At 41.7% G+C, this 19,513-nt stretch overlaps 1 protein-coding gene across 1 annotated transcript in view; it reads right to left on the reverse strand.

Annotated features, from left to right (window-relative positions):
* The window catches only part of CNTNAP2 (contactin associated protein 2), a 1,889,175-nt gene that overhangs the window by 38,238 nt on the left and 1,831,424 nt on the right, over window positions 1-19,513 (reverse strand). Inside the window, exon 22 of the mRNA XM_090049982.1 lies at window positions 2,474-2,704. Within this exon, the coding sequence (XP_089906108.1) occupies window positions 2,474-2,704 (231 nt within the window). The remainder of the gene's footprint in view (window positions 1-2,473; window positions 2,705-19,513) is intronic.

Consider the following 19,513-nt stretch of genomic DNA (forward strand, 5'->3'; position numbering starts at 1 on the left):
GCTGATTAAAAAACAAAAAAGCTGCCATTGCAGTTGCACAAATTGTGCTAGCAGTGCAGCAGTAGCTAGAAGTAGTTGCTCCTCCCGGGTGTCAAGCTTGTTGTTACTTTTCTGCCCACTGGCCAAGAACGAATGAGGTATAAAATCACTAATAACCCAAGTCTTTGCTCACTTACACTAATTTCACATACATGTAACTCCAGGGATAACATAGCACAACTCTGATGTAAACAAAAATCAGAATGAAGCAAGCAGAAATCTAAAAGGAAAAGAATACATAGAATGTTTAATATTTTATCTGAAAGCCAGGAAGGAACCTCACTCTCCCATACCAAAGATAAACTATTTATCAAGTCAGCCACGCTGTACTTCCAAAGGCTGCTTGCACCTGTCAGGCAGAACATAGGACTATCCTGCTAGAATCAGCAACTTGTTCTAGCTTCCTGCATTTTCAGCCTCAGATGAATGTAGTGTTGGTTAATGGCATTTCTTACTAAAAGTGGTCCAGGGATAGAAAACATTTCAAGGGTGGAAAACCAGTTTAAAAAATTTAAAACTGCATTTGCTTTTAAAATTAGATTCATCTTTTTTTTCATAGATTTCATAGACATCAGGGCTGGAAGGGACCTCGGGAGATCATCGAGTCAAGCCCCCTGCCCAAAGGGCAGGAAGTCAGCTGGGGTCATAGGATCCCAGCAAGATATGCATCCAATTTGCTCTTGAAGGTGTTCAATGTAGGTGCTTGAACCACCTCCACTGGCAGACTGTTCCAGACCTTGGGGGCTCGGACAGTAAAGAAATTCTTCCTTATGTCCAGCCTGAAACGGTCTTGCAGGAGTTTGTGACCGTTCGACCTAGTCATCCCTTGAGGTGCTCTGGTGAACAAACGTTCCCCCAGATCCTGGTGGTCACCCCGATAAACTTATAGGTGGCCATCAGATTACCCCTGAGCCTACGCTTTTCCAGGCTAAAGAGTCCCATGTCTCTCAGCCTATCATCGTAAGATCTGTTTTCCTGACCTCTGATCATGCGCGTGGCTCTCCTCTGGACTCTCTCAAGCTTCTCCACATCCTTTTTGAATTGTGGAGCCCAAAACTGGATGCAGTACTCCAGCTGCGGCCTCACCAAGGCCGAGTACAAGGGGAGAATGACATCCCGGGATTTGCTTGAGAAGCATCTATGGATGCAAGCCAGCGTTTTGGTCACTTTATTAGCCGCAGCATCGTATTGCAGACTCATGTTCATCTTGTGGTCAATGATGACCCCCAAGTCTCTTTCTTCTGTAGTGCTATCCAACGTAGCACTGCCGAGCCTGTAAGGATGCTGCAGGTTTTTCTTCCCAAGGTGGAGAACCTTGCATTTTTCGGTGTTAAACACCATCAGGTTCTCGTCCGCCCATTTGCTGAGTTTGTCCAGGTCAGCCTGGATCACCTGCCTATCTTCTGGCGTGGATGCTTTGCCCCAAAGTTTGGTGTCATCGGCGAACTTGGCCAGTCCACTCCTGACTCCAATGTCCACATCATTAATGAAGATGTTGAAGAGTATGGGTCCCAGGACAGAGCCTTGAGGGACCCCACTGGTTACAGGGCACCACGATGAATGACTGCCATCAATTACAACCCTCTGGGTCCGACCACGGAGCCAATTTCCCAGCCAGCGGATTGTGGTGGAGCCAAGGCCACAACTGGCCAGTTTGGCCAAGAGGTGATCATGGGATACCAGATCAAAAGCTTTTTTGAAGTCAAGATATATGACATCGATGGGACTGAATAAAATATATTCATTTATCAGGAAGCTGGCACTCAACAACCTGTTCATCAAGACTAGCAGCTTTTTTACATTACTAGCATTGGCTAATTTACATGCAAGTGGGACTAGGACAGTTAGTTTGAGTTTCATCATGTAAAGTTTAAAAGGCTGAAGTAAAACAGAACATGAATAAGTATTTCATGGACCACTATATTTCACCTGAAATTTAACAAAATTATGCACTGGTATGGACCCAAAAGCTCCCTAGGCATTTTGTTGATTCATATTGATTAGAAAGCACATTAGACTATAAACCAGCATGAAACTAAGCAGGGACTCTTCATTCATGAATTGTCCAACTTGAGGGGGAATGGAAAACAAGCAGCACATGTACAGACTGTGAAATGGCCCGATGCAGAATGTGTTTGAAGAATGAAGTGTATATTCTTTCTTTCTTGAACTATGAGTTAAGGATGCTAGCAAGACAGACAGATGAATACTTCTACCCGTCACAGGCCATAAACTTTCATTTCCCTTCAAATTTTAAAAAGCGCTTAATACGAATAACAAGGTCCCTCCTTTTTTGGTTCCAGTCTTGCAGTGATTTTTATTGTCATTGTTTTGTGTTTTAGAGTTCATTTACTGTAGCTATTTCTTAAATCAGGGAAATGCATTTAGTTCTAAATACTCAGCTACTTTTACTTGTAATCAGGCTTTACCTTACCTGAATCTAAATGCCAAGGGTCCGTGGCAGCCGACATTGGTGGGATTGTCAATGGAGATGCTCCGCAGTTGGATTCCACTAGCTCCCCTTGAATGTGGACGTGAGAGGAGGTGTTGGTAGGTCTCAAGGCTGCTTTGAGGGGGGCAATCTGGTTGAACTGCACTCTGGACAGGCAGCCAGTGAATCCAGGTGTATTGTATTTATATATATCTTGGTCAATCTTCCCAGTTTCTAAGAAGACGACAGAATAGACTCATTAACACAGTTTACTACAGGCTCAGTGCATTTGATTTTTTTTTTTTTTAAACACCCACTTTCTGGAAAGCCAGCACATTTATGACCTTGACACACTTCTCTGCTGCTCAAATGTTAAAATGAGAAACCTGACTGGGAAGGATCCGACCCCAGGATTCAATTCAGTCTTCTTCAAATAAAGAAGAGAACTGCAGCTGTCAAGACATTTTCAGTTGACTTCTCTCTTCACTCATCTGAACTGCTGGCGTGACTGCTTTCCTTCATTCATCTTGGCCTGCCTCCTCCCACCCTTGCTCTGACACCCCTCCTCCCGTCATGGACAGCACTGTTGCACATCTGTGCTTGCCATTAATGATCATTCCTTTCTGTGATTCTCTTCTCCTCCACCTCATTTCCTTTTCAGTAAGATCGAGAGCTCCCTGGAAGTATCCTCTTTCTAGTTTCCTATTACTGGAAATTTTGAAAAGCTGAGTGATTGCCTGTTTGAGACTATACAGCATTCTAGAGCCTGTAACCAAAGTGTGGAGAACCTGATGTCTCCTGACAATCTCATCTTCCTGATGTCAATTAATAAACACAATGCCAAGTTGTACAAAGTGCACGAAAGGCTTGGTGATACAACCCCTAAAGATTGAACATGTCCCTTTGCTGCAAGGGACTCTTGCAGCTCATAGATACAACTGTTACATTCCTGCCCCACACTGCCATTTAGTCATGAGTACTCTTCACAGTGCATCAACAAATGCAAAGACAAAAATCAGTATTCTGTATCGGTATTCTGCATTACAGAGCAGATTAACATTTCAAGGCATTACTGAAACTTCAAACTTTATACTTTCATTCCACTGAAGAATTCAGCTTCATTTTCTCCTCAGTTGTGCAGGGTAAATAGAAATAAAACATGACAGAATAACGTTTACACTTCATAAAAGCAGATTAGCCTGGAGCCATCAAGGGAGTTGGTCAAATGTGCGTTTCGGCTTCAATTTCTTTTCTCCCAGATCTCAGTTCCTGGGGTTGGCAGGAACTAAGAGTTAAGTTCTGCCCTCAATGAGATTTGTGGAAAAATTCTCACTGAACTTCAGTGGGGAAAGATGGTAACTTGGGACTATATTGCCATGGATGGAGAAAGAGACACCTCAGTTTGCTCAACAGCTTTTCAGACTTAAACAGTGTTAACATGCCCCAAAACCAAAACAGGTGAAAGAGAAGGTATCTTACAGTTGTGGGGGTTTGGATAGTGGAAAGAAGGCTTTGATAGGGACAGTTTTCTGAAGAGAGGAGGGCGGGCAGGAGGGGAAAATGTTTATTTTACGGCTGCATGCAACATTTGCAAGAAAACCTCAAAATATATGAAACATCTGTTACTTGTTTGAAATTGTAACCCTTAAATTTTCTGACAATAGAGTGTTTTAACAAACCAACATGGAGCAACTATACAGTACATAGCACAGTAAGATTCCTGCTCTTTGCCACAGCCCTGTAGGTACTATTATCATTCAAATATATCCTTCCTTCCCACAACAATTATTTTGTACCAAGAGCAGATAGTATTTGCTGTTCTGCATTGTTTCAGCATTATCCCACATGTAAAACATGACAGTTTCAAGTGAGTTTCTTTTGGAGATTTTGGGTTAAACATTAAACATGGAAAGGGGCACAAATGAGAGAAACAAAGATAAGTTTTGAACATAACCTCTTATCCAGTAATTTTCCCACCCTTCTCATTTATACTTTCTCTGTTTCCATACCAAAAAGATAACACACACTAGTCTAGCCATTGGCACTCCCAACTCAGTATCAGTTTGGTGCTCAAAGCCCTCCGCCAGAAGGACCTATGCTAGAGATTCCAGCAGTTTTGAACTAGATTCTTTATTGTATCCACAGATATGAGCCGAGTGGCTTTAGTTTGCCCATTTTCTCTTCTCCAGCTCCTGTGCCTTTATCAAATCTAGGTTTTATTGACTATACTTCCATTTCATACATTGTCACCAAGAAGTGACTGTCATCTGAGACAAAGGGGGGATTAAACCCATTAAGATCATCATATGAGTCCCTCATCCAGCCCTCCTTTCAGAATATGCACATACATGACCCCTATGAATTACTTCAATACTGGCATTATGTTTTTATAGTAATTTTGTTTGCAATCAGCCCACATTTCACAGGCAGCACCTAGAAACAGTAAAGAAGACAATGCTCATGAATTTGAATTTGCTTTCTGTAAGCTATATCACTCTTTGCAAGAGGCAAGATTAATACTTGACCTAATACTAAAGTGCCTCTTCCTAAAGTGGAATAAATATTCATTGCATACATACAGAATGCATACAATTTATTCCTGAGAAACTGTTTTCTAAAGAACAAAATTAGGTTATATGACAACTGATCCTTTATTTAAATACTGTAGCCACTAAATGATTAATAGTGCAATAAATGACTCATTCATATTTATATGGATCTTGTTGAACATAATTCAGTAACAATGGTAAGAGTACCACTTACAATCCTAATGAAATGATGATGACAAAAAAGCTACTAAGATGATGAGACAATTACATCTGTGCTACATTAGGAACCTTTCTACCATTTCCCTCTGAGTTAGTGAATAGAAAGTGACAAATGACTGATTCTAGTGGCACCTTGCCAAAGACTTCCATTTTCGTTAAAACATTCTACAAATGACAACAGTGTGAAATTCCTCATGTAAATGTATGAGCAATTCACATCACATAACTGCTATATAGTGGTGGTTCCAATGTTCATTTTGTCCTATAATTATGAATGTCTCCCCCGCCCCCAGCCCCATCTATGCCCATGGGGCTTTGCGTACTGCAGTTCTCCAGTGTCAGCTATTGTATATAGTCTTCCATTTCCATTACAACCTGCTATAAACATATTCCTTTAAAAGTGTGACAATTATATAATGAAATATGCCATTGTCACCATGGTTCAGCCTACTGTTCTTCTTGGGCACAGCAAAACAACGACATGGAATCATTTAATTTAAAACAAAGAATGCACAATCTGACAGATTCCAGTTTTTAATTTTCAGTGTACTGCAGTCATACAAATGTAACCCTTCTGCTGGGCACTGGTTGGCAGCAAAAAGGGCTGGGTTCACATTTTGGGGTATCTCATAAATTATACCAGTGGCTGGGGCCCCCACCCAGAAATCTGGGAACACTAAATTTGCTGGGGTGTCCCATATAAACAAAGCCCTCTCCTTGCAAGCAGTGTAAACACAAAAACCCAAATTTATTACCAAGAATAAAAACAAACAAAAAAGTAAACACTAAACATAATTTAAAAACTAACTGCAAAGCAAAGTCTACAGGTGGCATCCCCTTCAGGGGGCTTCACCCATGCCCACGCAGTCTGGGACTTGTGGCTCCGCAATTGGTAGTTCTGGCGGCCTGCACCCCTATACCTGCACTTCAGCAATGAGCTGGAGAGGGGAACCCTATGAGTTGCTCCTTTGGTTCACTGCACCATGGCTGTGGGGCCTTCTGCATTGAAAGGGGCTCTGTTGCTCCTGGAGAAGTGGTAAAGTATTGGCCTCCACTTCCGCATGGTGACTTTGAGGGGTTAACTGTGGCTTCTGCACCCCAAAATTCCTACTCCTGACCTTAGCTCTGCTGGGCAGAAGCCTGCAAAAGAACTTGAAGGAAAGGTCAAGTCTATCTTGCTGGGCCTGTAGTGGGTTGCAAAAGCTGGCCAGACCTATATCACATTGAGGCCTGGATCAACCACCAGAACTGCCAGGTCTCAACTAGAAGTGCCAAGGCTTCACCTTGGTTCAAATCTGCCAGCCAAACATGTATTGGCTATGCATAGGGGGGTGAACGTGGGTACATGTGCACCCCCTGAGACTGGCTCTTCATCCCCTGGAAATGCCAGCTGCAAAACCAAAAGTGTTGGTGGTTTCGGGCTTGGCAATTAGCCAAACCCCTCCCCTACATTGGCAATTGGCTGCTAGGGGATCCCCCGGTTGGCAATCTGCTGCTCCCCCAGACTCGGGAGGCACCAGACACCCATGAACATATGGCTGTGGCTCAGCCACACAGTTAGGCTGAAATGCAATAGCTGTAAGACAGCAAAAAGGGCCCAGGGCTGCAGCCTGGACATCTGGTCTCAACTATACCACTGTGCTGAGACACAACAGTTCCCAAACAGAGGGGGCCAGTAACTGCCAGGAGCCATTCCTGGTCAGTCTGCTCTAGGGATTACTACTCTCATGGTATTACCCCCCTCAAAGCCTGTGTGGCCAAAACTGCCAGCAAACCTAGCAGGACTCTATTCCTGATCAGTTTGCTCCAGGGTTCAACAACCCCATTCAAGAAATAAAAAAAAAAAAAGAAAAAGGGGGGCAGGGAGGAAAGAGGAGTCTCAAACTCTGAGACAGACTTTCTCTCCCTGTACCTGAGGCTTTCCCCATCATGTAACTTTTGCTCACCGCTCCAGTGAAGCAGGGTCCTCCCCCCCGCATAAAGAGCAGCTTCTCTGGCTCCCAATTCAGCTGTGCAGCTCTTAGCAGCACCAGGAAGAAAAGAGGGAGAAATCTTAGTTGAGTTGTTCTCATATACCTCGTATGACATGACCCAAGCCTCGTTCAATTACGGAGTGTCATGCTCCAGCCTCTCTCTCATTCAGTCTGCCTGAAGGATCTTCTGTTTCCTCTGGCTAATGAAGCCAGAGGGTTTTACATATTTTGCCCAAATACAAGCCCCAGCTTGCCATGTGCTGAGCACATGGTCAGAACAACGGGGGCCATCTTGCCCACATAAAACACACACAAAAACACCATAATACACAACCAAAAGAACACATTTTACCACAGCAAGTGTGCACACGAGTGTTACATTAATACAGCTAATTTGGCTACTTTAGGGTCCAATTCTCCTACTCCCCCTGGGAAGCACCTACATTCCCTTGTGTGCTCAGTTTCAGTAATGTTACTTGTGGAGTGATGTTTGCAAAAAAATCAAGCCCTACAATCCTTTGTGTGCTAACCAGGCAGTTTGCACTTAAGCAAAACTCCCAGGAAAATCAATGGGAGCTTGAGCCAATCTGATCTATTAATGACAGAATTTTCAAAATCTCTAAAAGCAGATAATTAATCTCCCTGGAGCACTGCTTCTAGTTTTGGAGGCAACTTGTCTGGAGCACTGTGCTTTGTCAGAAGATGTCACTGCCTGGCACGACAAGTCTGCCGTGTAGAAAAGCTGAACGCTGCAGTCAGCCAATAAGAAATTCCAAATCCTGCCCCCCTCCCGACTTAGGTGCCTCCTCGGAGCCCAGGGGTACTTAGGTGCCCATGAGAGACTGGGAGTTAGGAATACAGCCTCTGAACGAAAGCTTTCTAGGAAATGACAACAAATGAAAAACAATGCTGGAGGCTGCAAATGAGAGAGGAAGAGTGGGGGGAAGAAAGCCTGGTTACATTCAATTCGCTCTCCCTTTCAGCATCCACTATCTGCCACTGTCTGACACAGGATACCAGGCAATGTGGCCCTATGGTTTGATCCAGTAAATGACAATCCTTTTGTTTTTATGGGATTTAGATCCTGAAGTCTGGTCCTGTATCGCACAGCTAAAATCCTTCCTCCTTTGCATGTGGACAGCTAGCTCACCAGTATCTTCTAAACATGGATGGAGGAGGAGGGAGTGCTCACTTTTTCTGGGATGACAAAAGATACCTACACATGAAGTAGGAGACTTGGATCCTAGCCCCTGCTCAGCCTGAAGCCCATACTTCAGATATCACATCCTCCTTCAGCCATGTTTTCCAGGCTACCATGCTGGGTGTTAAAAATCAATCCTCTTGGGATTTTTAAGCACAGTCAGATCACATCTACCAAATCAGGCCCCTTGAGGACCTTCAGAGGACCTGGATATAGGGACCTATATTTAGTCTAGCTCAGACGTGCTTGCAGTATGCAGTGACATGTACAGCTCACGCAACAGGTGGGAAGCTCTGGGTACATAACGTAGGAAAATGATATCTGCCTAGGTAACTACAAGGTGGTGGCAGCAATGGTGGGTTTCAGAGAGGAAAGGGCTGAGCATGTCACACCCACCCACGTTTGCAGATGTACTCTAAACAGAAATATCATAAGGCTGCTCCAGGCTCATCCCTCTGCATCTATACTCTTGAAATCCGTCTCTGGCAAGCATGAGACTGGGGTGCTGGAGATGAGCCCTTGGTGGGCAAGCAGTTAGTAGCTTCGTGCATCACTTCTTTGGGCATAGATTCTTAAATTCTGTTTAAGATCCACTATGGGCACTAAGTGCCTTTTTGACTGGCCCTTGGGGCTTTTGAAAGCTCTGTCCTACTGCTATTTCTACTTTCAGCTGACACAGGACAAAAACATCCATTCATTAGGGGAAGAGCACTTTTCACCAACCAAGCATTCCATCTCAGACTGAAGTCAGAGCTGTATAATAACACTGATGTGATGTGAAGTCATTGTCCTCATGGGAATTGTAGACAATGCCATTGGAATATGGGCCTGAGAATAAAAGTTCATAACTTCATTGGACATGAAAAAAAATCATGGACCCAACGCATATAATGATTTTACAGTTGATTATGATTTACCAGCCCCCCCCCGCTAACCTGTCTGTGTTCCACAGGTAATAATGGGCCTCTTTCAATATGGATGGGCTTAAGTTTAGGCTTGGGTCTCTCCGCTACTTCTCTTTGTTTTGCAGATTTGCTGCCCACTTCCCTTCTCATGTGACCATTTTCATTTGCATCACTGGGTTAAACAAAAGTAGTTGTTCTACCCAAGTAGAACAGTTTAGCAGTAGGATAACCAAAGGCACGTGTGACCACAACACCAGCCCTGGGGGCCAACTGGGAGGGGAACCAGAATGGCCGTCTTCAGGGGAGCCTGTGCCACAGGAGAAACTACTGATTAGCAGCAGCAGCCCAGTGGGAGATACATGCTAGTGCAGCAGTAGACACCACTGCCACCAGTGGTGGGTAGACCAAGACAAGACAGCAGTAGCTGGGACAGGTAAAACTGGCACCCCCACCTCCCACTTCTTAATGCTCAGTGGCAGCCCCCCAACTCAGCTCTCCAGCAGAGTTTTTCCAGGATACAAACTTGCCAGTTACGTCTCTGGGATTTAGGCTGTATCTGCTTTTTCTCCAGGCCTGAGGAAGGGCATTTTATACCCAGAGAGCTTGTTTAGCATTTATCCCAACTATATAGTTTGTCCAATAAAAGAATTAAAGACAAATAGACACTGCTTCGTGTGGCTATAATTATTCATTCACTTCCCTGAAGCAAGATGCCTGCAGGTACTTTGACCTGGAAACCCGTAGATTTGGGCATAAGAGCACGATGGCAAAGCAGGTGGCCAATACTACAGGACAGTTCATGGAGTCATTACAGAACTCTTTTCACAGATGATTCACAAGAGACCTTCTCAGCTAGCTTCTTATGAAAAACAATGTAAAAAGAACCTCCCTACACTGCCTCAGTGAATTTGGCATCAGTCATTTAATTAGACCAAAGATAAAATTGTTATTGTTTCCTGGAAATAAAAGCAACAATATAATGCTTGGAATGAATTATGAGAAACTATTTTGAGCTTCACAATCTTATTGCGTGCAGCTATTCCTGAATTTAGCCACATGCATGAAACAAAAGATATTACTTCTATAATGACAAAGAGTTTTTGCTCTTCAGTTAGACAGCTCTTTCCATCTAGTGGTCTGACAGATGTGCGTGCTTTGTTCTCTTGAGTATAATCATTAGAAGAGATACAAATACAGTGTACTTACTGTTGACCAATGCTAACTGTTTCAGAGTTTTGTTTTTTTAAGTGAGAACTAGAGGAAGTTATAAACAAATGGAATCATGAAAAATAAGTCAAAACAAAACAAAAAACCTCTCAAAACCTCACCTTATAATAAATCCATCATAGTCTTGCCATATTAGCAATTTACTTGCTACAATTACAACTTTTCAACCTCTTTCAGAGGATTAGCAATTAAGACAGAATATTTGCACAGAGCACTCATTTGAAGATTTTTCAGAGCAGTTTTTCTTTTTAAAAAAACAGGATCGACAATCACTGTGTAAGGTTAATTCCTCCTCCACATTCAAGTAATGGATGTGCTTTTCTAGAACGAGGTAGATCCTAAATTTGGCAGCACAAGTTAGGATTCAGTACTAAGTCAAAAAAGATAACATTACCTTTGCAGGGCTATTTAAAGAGTATTTACTGAACAGCCCCCTGAAAATTCCTACCACTTTGCATAATTCACACGCACAAATATATTTTTTTATTTATAGGACTCTGGAACTTGCAGCAATAGAGACATTATTTTATAGAGGCAGACACAATCTTAACCTCTTCTAAAATCTATTATATAAAAAGCACCAGCACAATACTTACTAATCAGTGATTTTCTGCAATAATGAAATGGTATATAAAAACTTTGAAATATAGTTTATAGATATGTACAACAAATGAATATAATGTAGGAGGTTTACTACCTTCATACTACACTGAAACACACATTGTAATATAAATGGCATATCTGAAGTTAATTATATTGGCTTAGCATGTTTCCTAGTTGGCTTCATGGGCCTTGAGCTGTTCTCTTGTCTTGGGTTATGGAAAACTCCACTCTGGGTAGTTTTTCATGGGATGAAGGGGCTGGGGTGTTGTGGGCAGTAAAATGCATGATTAACAACCCAAAGGTCACAAGTTTAAGGCGATAGCAGAAGTGCTTATTGCACAGCCATGTGAGATTCCACCAAGTGTGCAAATTCTGCTAAATACCTTGTCACAAAGACATGACAAAGGAAAGGAAAGCAGGAAGAAAAGGGGAAAGCAGGAGATGTTGTTTGTGGTAATGCTTATCTTGGTTGTGTTCAAAGCCATTTTATTAAAGAAGCGGGACCAAAGTGCTTACAAACCATGTATTCATTTTAATTCAAATACTATCTCCTATTACACATGCATATGTGCACAAACCACCAGCAACATTCAAGATTTTTGGTATGTTTTTTTAAAAAGGATATGTGGGATACATCTGATGGATTACAGCAGGGAAGCTCAGACATAAGAATGGTAGCTTATCAGTTCTGGAAATATGGCAGCCATATCAATAATGGGTTGCTAAAGAATGGTATCTGCAGCTCTGAAGGGCTATAATGGTATTTTATTCTGTTAAAGCATCCACTCATTGGAAGATAAAAGGTAACTCCATTATAAATCCTCTCTATAACTGGCTATATTACACTGAAGCTAAATTATCTCTAGACGACATAATAGACTGAATAGATGAATTCAGTGATTCAATTAAATGAACCACTAATTGCTTTTAGGCGAAGCTTAGCAATAGATTTTCTTCATGCAAAAAGGAGTATCAGGCATTTTCTTGTCCCTGGTACTGAGAAAGATATCATGTTACACTATCCAGTCTATCAAGCATCTTAAATTCTTCAGTGTTACTATATCATGTGCGACCTTACAACAGAAGGCAGTTTAAAATCCACTGAAAGGAAGCTATTGATTTTCAAAAGTCACAGTTCACCAAGAGTACAAGAGCACTTTCTCATCTGGAGGATCTGATGTCTAGATGGCGTGACTGAGTACAGCCTACAAAGCTGGAATACACATGTGCCTTGATACGTTGAAGCTTGGCATGGCATCAAACCAAAGTAGAAAAGAGACAAATTGGCTTTGATCATACACAGCAGGTGAGCACAGCAAGGTCTTCTTTTCTATAGAAAAATTCCATTATTAGACTACAAGGTGCCATATAGCCAAAACCGCATTGTTATACACACAAACATATAACGCCCTTGGTATGACAGACAGGCAGGGGTATATTTTCCTTTGTTTGATACTGGTATCTATGAACTTATGTTCTAGAATATGAGCTCTTACTGCTTTTTGAAATAAAGAGAACTAAGTATAATTGAAGATGGAGCAAAACAAGAACTCTTGAGGACCTTTAGGCCATATCAGAGTGGCCATTTATAGCAGCTAAGTATTGACCCTGACCAAGTACTTAAAACAAATTAATAACAATGTTCTATACTGTTATGAAATGTTTGGCTAAAGAACAAACACAGTGTCAGATATTCTGATATCACAAGTACAAACCTGAACAGAACAGATCCTTAGTTGGATAAAAACAGCTTAGATTCGTTAGAGTCAAGTGGAACTGTACTGAATTATCAATACTGAACATTTAGTCTAGTGCTCTTCAAATTTTAAAACAGATTGGACTGAAGGATTTACTTCATGGCAGTTAATTTCAGCAGAAACTGAACACATCAAATGCTTTTTAGAATAATAGCTGGACATGAAACTTTCAGAAAAATGGATGTTCAATGAAATACACCATAGTTTCAAAGTTGGTAGGGTTGGAAGGGACCTAAGCAAGTCATCAAGTCTGACCCCCAACCATGGGCAGGAAAGAATGCTGGGGGCAAATGACCCTGGCTAGGTGACTGTCTAGCTTCCTTTTGAAGATCCCCGGGGTTGGGGCGAGCATCAGTTCCCTAGGAAAATGGTTCCAGCTCCTGTCCACCCTGACTGTGAACTAGTGCCTCCTGAAGTCTAGCCTGAATCTACTCTCTGTCAACTTATGGCCGTTATTCCTTGTTACCCCCAGTAGTGCTCAGGGGAACAGGGACTCTCCCATTGCCTTCTGGTCCCCCGTGGCAAGTCTGTAGGTGGCCACCAGATCCCCTCTCAGCCTTCTTTTGTAGAGGCTGAACAGGTTCAGGTCCCGTAGTCTCTCCTCATGGGGCCTACCCTGCTGCCCCCTGATCAAGACAGTGGCCCGCCTCTGGACCCTTTCCATGCTATCCACATCCCTCCTGAGTGCGGTGCCCAGAATTGGATGCAGTACTCCAACTTCAGCCTGACCAGTGTCACATAGAGGGGGAGGATCACCTCCTTGGACCTGCTCATGATACATCTATGGATGCATGACAAGGTGTGGTTAGCCTTCCTGTCCGCACCCCCACATCATTGGCCCATGTTCATCTTGGAACCAATAGTGACTCCAAGATCCTTTTCTGCTTTTGAGCTGACAAGAAGGGAGTTCCCCAGCCTGTAGGTATGGTGCTGGTTTTTCCTCCCCAGATGCAACACCTAGCACTTGTCCATATCGAAACCCATCCTATTCTCATCCGCCCACCTCTGTAACCTGTCCAGATCTAATTTCAGCCTGTCCCTCTCTTCTAGCATGCTCACTTCTCCCATCTTAGTGTCATCTGTGAACTTGAACAAGGTGCTTTTCACCCCCTCGTCCCAATGACCAATGAAGATATTGAACAGTGGGGGCCTGAGGACTGAGCCCTGGGGAACCCCACTGCCCATGTCCCTCCAGGTCAGAAATGACCCGTCCACCACCACTCTCTGGGTGCGGCCCTCCAGCCAATTAGCTGGCCATCTGACTGTAGGCATCAACACCACAGTTACCTAATTTTTTAATGATGACGGGGTGAGAGACAGTGTCAAAGGCCTTCAAAAGTCCAGAAAGACTATGTCCACCACAACACCTGAGTCCAGGGCTCTTGAGACCTGGTCATAGAAGGCAACCAGGTTGGTTTAACAGGACCTGCCTCTAATGAACCCTTGTTGATTGCTTCTAAGCATAATCTTCCCTGCTGGTCCCTTGCAGATGTGCTCCTGGATAATTTTATTAATTATCCATACAGCTTCTTGTTAGCTATGACTTATTCAAAGAAGCGTGGATCTCACAGATAGGTTAAAATACAGAAAGAAAAGTCATATATTCTTTACCTTTGAATATTTTAGTTTCCTTGAAAAGTTGGACAAGAACAACCAGCAAGTTTATAAAAAGCTGTTTAAACTATAAGCTTAAAGTTATCGGAGCAGCAAAACAAGACCTAAAAAACCACAACAAACCTAGGAACAGCTTGCAGCCTTTTAAAGTATAGACAGAAAAAAGTCCAACTGGATTATATAGGAGGACTTGAATTACATTGGCTCCACCTGCTTGCAGGTCTAGAGTCAGGTGGCTCCTGTTAGGTCTTACACTGCATGTAAATTCTTAGTCCTAACAGGATTAATTTACTGCATATGACTTGTAATAACTTTCATATACTTGCTCTATCCCATGGTAAGTGAAAGCTAAAAAGAGGATTTCACCCAGAAGAAACCAATTGCTAAATGATTATAGTTTACCATCCTATTACCATAGGATGTAGCAGCCATAGAAACCAGCTTCTGCAGTCAGATTGTGTGGTTAAGTCTTTTCCGCTCACTTTTTAATTTAGTATAATTAATTCATCTGTGCACATTATTATCACATTTGGTGTGTAAATAGCTTTCACTGACTGCTGTTTACACTAGCTGTTAAAATTCATTCAGTGTATACAGGTGGACTGAGAAAGCTTTTTAAACTCCTCCAAATTATGCACAGCAGCAAGAGAGATATACCAAACTCTCCTAAGGAATTTAGGAGAGACTTTACATGAATATGAGCTATGATTAACAATGTCAGAGCACTGGCTAGATGTACACTGTCCATTAGTTCTTCCCACACATCTAGCAGTTTTTGATTATCTTTTAGTCTTGGGGATAGGTTTTTAAACACTCAGAGTCTAGGACCATCCACCAGGGCATATATTGGCCAAGGAAACAGAAGAAGTTCTCAAAGTAAGCCTTCTCAAGATTTGCAAGATCCTGTCTCTCAATAGACCCAAATCCACTAAATTTGACAGTTGCTATCACAGTGAATACATCAAGGCATCTGATAGATCAGAGAGACCTGTTGCAAAAAGATGTGAAAGCTAGCAGCATCCAATTCCCATACTGAGGTAAGAAAATTAATATAGTCAGCCAGGAAAAATCTCTAAAAGTCTGGATACCTTCCTAAAATGTGGATGTTTCTCTAAAACTGTGAAAACCTCTGTCTTACAATCCTATCTTTCTCTGCATAATCCTTAGTACCTGCATTTGCTTTCTTCTTGAGAAGTGGTACAATTGGAAAGTAGAGTTGCCCAGTGGCTTGTTGCCTACAGCTGCTGTGATTGGAATAGCCAGCAGACTCTGGCATGTTCAACAGCTTACTACCTATCATCTTCCTGCATACAATTCCTTTCAACAGTGCTCCGTTCACCCCCTAGCTAGTGACTTCTCTTCTCTCACCTGGTACTTTTGTACTTCCTCACCTTCGGGTTCCTACTTTCTCTTGAAACCTAATTTCCACTCTCCCTTTCCTCTTTCCCAGCTAGTTGCTTTTCTGTCAGCTGGAACAGGCCAGGCTGCTGGCTGCCTCCTAACCTCTGAAAGTTGTTAAGGGAAGAAGAAACAGATAATTAGTAAAGAGCAGATGCACCTTCTTAAGGCCTAGCAGCAGCTTTAGCTCTCCACTCTGCTAACCAGAAGGAAGAATGGGTGGGAAAAGAAAAAAAATCCTCTTCCTTATGCTAGCTACTTGTGAGAGACAAGATCCTGAGCAGTCTAAAAACCCAAGATGCTGTTCATAGTGTTCCTGGAGTTGCATATCTTTGTTACAATTAGTGATATAGGGTAATGTTAATATTTATATTCATTTATTAAAGAATTCCTATGCATATAAGTATCAATACCTTTTGTTGCACCCACAAGTCACCCTACTTATGGAGAGAGAGACTTTCAGATATTCAAAAAAGAAGATTTGTATTGGGGAATAATTAGCCTAAGTTAAAGTATTTATTTGATATGTATGGTTAAAACAGAGATATTAGATGGTCACAACCAGGTTAGGAGAAGGCCAGAAACTTCTAATCTGTTTTGATAAAACAAATACAGTATAAAGAGGTACCCTTTGAGTATCCATTTTGTTATCTATCTCTGTCTAACAAGAGGAAATGGCTGTAACTCTGCTTTCCAAAGAGAGATTATGTCTTCCTTTAAATACCATTTTTGTTTTGTCACTAAAACTCTAATTGAATTGGGCCCAGTTATCCTTATATCTTGAATGTACTGAATGCATGTTGATTAGAGGTTAACCAAAGCTTTCACCTACCATTTCCTGTTGAAGTTAACTTTGCATGCTAATCATAGAAAAACAGGGCTATGAGGGACCTCAATAGGTCACCTAGTCCAGTGGTTTTCAACCTGACCCTGGTGGATCCAAAAACTATATCTAAGGGGTCTGGGAAGGATGACTATCAAAAGTATGTGAATACTCACATCTACAAGTCAAAGGGGTTTGCACTTCCATTCAAAATTTTCTAGGGGTCTGCAAGTGAAAAAAGGTTAAAAACCCACTGATTTACTCAAGGCAGAATCAACCCTATCTAAAACATCCTAGCCAAATGTCTAGGGTAATGGGTGGCAGTATGGTGGTTGGTTGCTTAAGTCTTTAAATTCTGTTGAAAATCTTACCCAGTAGTTTGGGGTATCTAATTCTGACATGTAGACTAAATATTCACTTGATTAATTTATTTCTTTTAATGTATGTAGTGCTTACTCCAACCTGTTTTATACTGAGTGATTACCCTCAACTCCTTTGTATTGCTACCATTTAAATCCTTGCACAGAATTACCAGCACCCACTATCACCTGGAAAAATTGAAACTTTGGTTTACTTAATATTTTTTAAATAAAGTCAGCTAAATTCTCTCCAATATAGTTACACTATTCTGCTTTCAGAAGAACTATGTATGTATTGTATCTAGTGAGGTCTCACTGCTTGTCTCCAAAGTTCTTCATTTTCTATCAGGTCAGGGAAAGCCTTATTAAACTTAGCTTTGACCAAATGCTTTATTTAAATTCACAGTGTCTTGTCTTCTCTAATTAAAAAAAGAACTCAAATGACCCAAAAGCAAAACATTATGAAAAATAGTCAGTATATGCATACACAATCCTTCTTAGACAGAGAAAGAAAGAAAGAGAGATAGACAGTCAGACTGTCAGAGAGATAAAATAAACCATGCTTGACAGAGTTTAGCCACAGAGCTGGATGCAGAAGAAGAAGGTGCTATGGAGATGCTATACAAGAGCCTATGTAAAATAAACTGGATTAATAACAGTCTACAGAGTAAAACAAAGCTCTGTTTCTGTTGGCTGTGTGTGTCTAATAACTTATTTTCTTTATGTTCTTCCAATGATCTTTTTCAAACTTCAAATACTATTGTGATTTTACTACCTATCTATATAAGATTCTCTCTTGATAGAGCCCCTTGCTACGATATCTAAAATTGTATTAACAAAGTAAATTCCATGGCATCAGAATTTCCAGTTGTCCATAAGGCTATGGAAAGCCTATGAAAAAGGCTAAAAATGCCTGTCCATAAAGCCCATAAAAAAGTTAAGCAACCATGAGCTTGAGTGAATATCAGTCATATGAATGAGCCAAAAGGTGAAGGACAGGCAAAGTAGAGTAGTACCATCTGGTGTGTGAGCAGGAGCATAGCTCAGTGCCCTGCAGGGACATGTCCCTCAGAGCCTTGTGGTGAATAGAAGCCTCCAACACCTTCTCCTTCCCTAGTCAGATGCTGTTGTTGCTGCTATATTCCATTGCCTGCCTGTAACACTGCCTGCCTTACATGTAGGCAGGGCTATATGGCCACAGAGAGGATAGGAAAGGCTAGGATGGGTCTGTGGCATGGGAAAGGGGGAGAGGTGGTGGGTGGCAGTCCATGGTAGGATGGGGACAGCTGGGCTAGCAGGGGCAAGGCTGCAGGGTGAGCTGGAGATGTATGCTTGGGGGGTATCAGGTTGTATGGGTGAGGGAAGGGGAAGGGGTAAGGGATCCCTGAGTGGAGACAGCATGGTGTAAAACCATTGTTTGCAGTCAAGCAAGGTTGCCAACCCAAGGCAATATTTTTTTAAACTGGCAATCTGCAAACTTTTTACTGACAACTAAACTTTTTTTTTACTATGATTGGTGTTAACTCCCTAAATTTGAACCCACCCTTTGATATTGCTGTCCAGGGCCTGGCAGAAGGGTTATGTTTACATAATATAAAATATATGCCAGTAAAACAGCTTGGTTGTCAGTAAAAAAAATATATTGGATTGGGAACCTTGGATAGCAGTAAAGACACTACATACTAAATTACTTACATTTAATACTAGAGCAGTGAGTACCACATACTGCCACTTGTTTCCTTTTGTATTAACTATGCCCTCTTATATAATAGTTACACTTTTTCACTGCTTTATATTTCAACTCAGACAAGTTAGAGCAGAACGAATGACAAATCCAGTGACTTATAGGAGAAACATAATTTATTCTGTATGAAGTACTGTCTTTGGAACCAAATTATGACATGACATGACAACGTCCAAGTCCCAGGCACAGGTAGAATACTTATTGATGATGGCTATGCAAATAGAAAGTAAATGGGGGTCTCAGTAACAGCAGTGATGGCTGTATTGATGTCTGCAATTCAAAGGCCATTTAATGAAATTCTCCAGTTGTTTCCAGCACAAAAAGGTACTGGCAGATTGAAGGAAAAATTAAGCCAATTAAAGAATCACAAACAAGACTGGAGGCTGTACCCACTGAATAGTTTTGGACAAAAGAGAAAGTGACAGATTGGGGTAGGAACTTTCAGATTACTGAATAATAAGGTAAGTAAATTACTTATTTGAAACATACATGTATTACGGTTCTGTTATTACAGTAATAATAAAGACTAAGGGTGGGCTATTGCTGTCTAGTCAATCAAAAAGCATCAGGAAGCGTGTGACAGAACAAAGAAATTCTTGGCTCCAACCATAGTTTCAAATTCCTGGCTAGTAAAGAATATGTCAAGGCTGTGGACTGAATGCTCAGATTTC

The sequence above is a fragment of the Crocodylus siamensis genome, chromosome 5 (genome assembly GCF_052110815.1).
Source record: "Crocodylus siamensis isolate JL-2025a chromosome 5, ASM5211081v1, whole genome shotgun sequence".
Classification (NCBI taxonomy): Eukaryota; Metazoa; Chordata; order Crocodylia; family Crocodylidae; genus Crocodylus; species Crocodylus siamensis.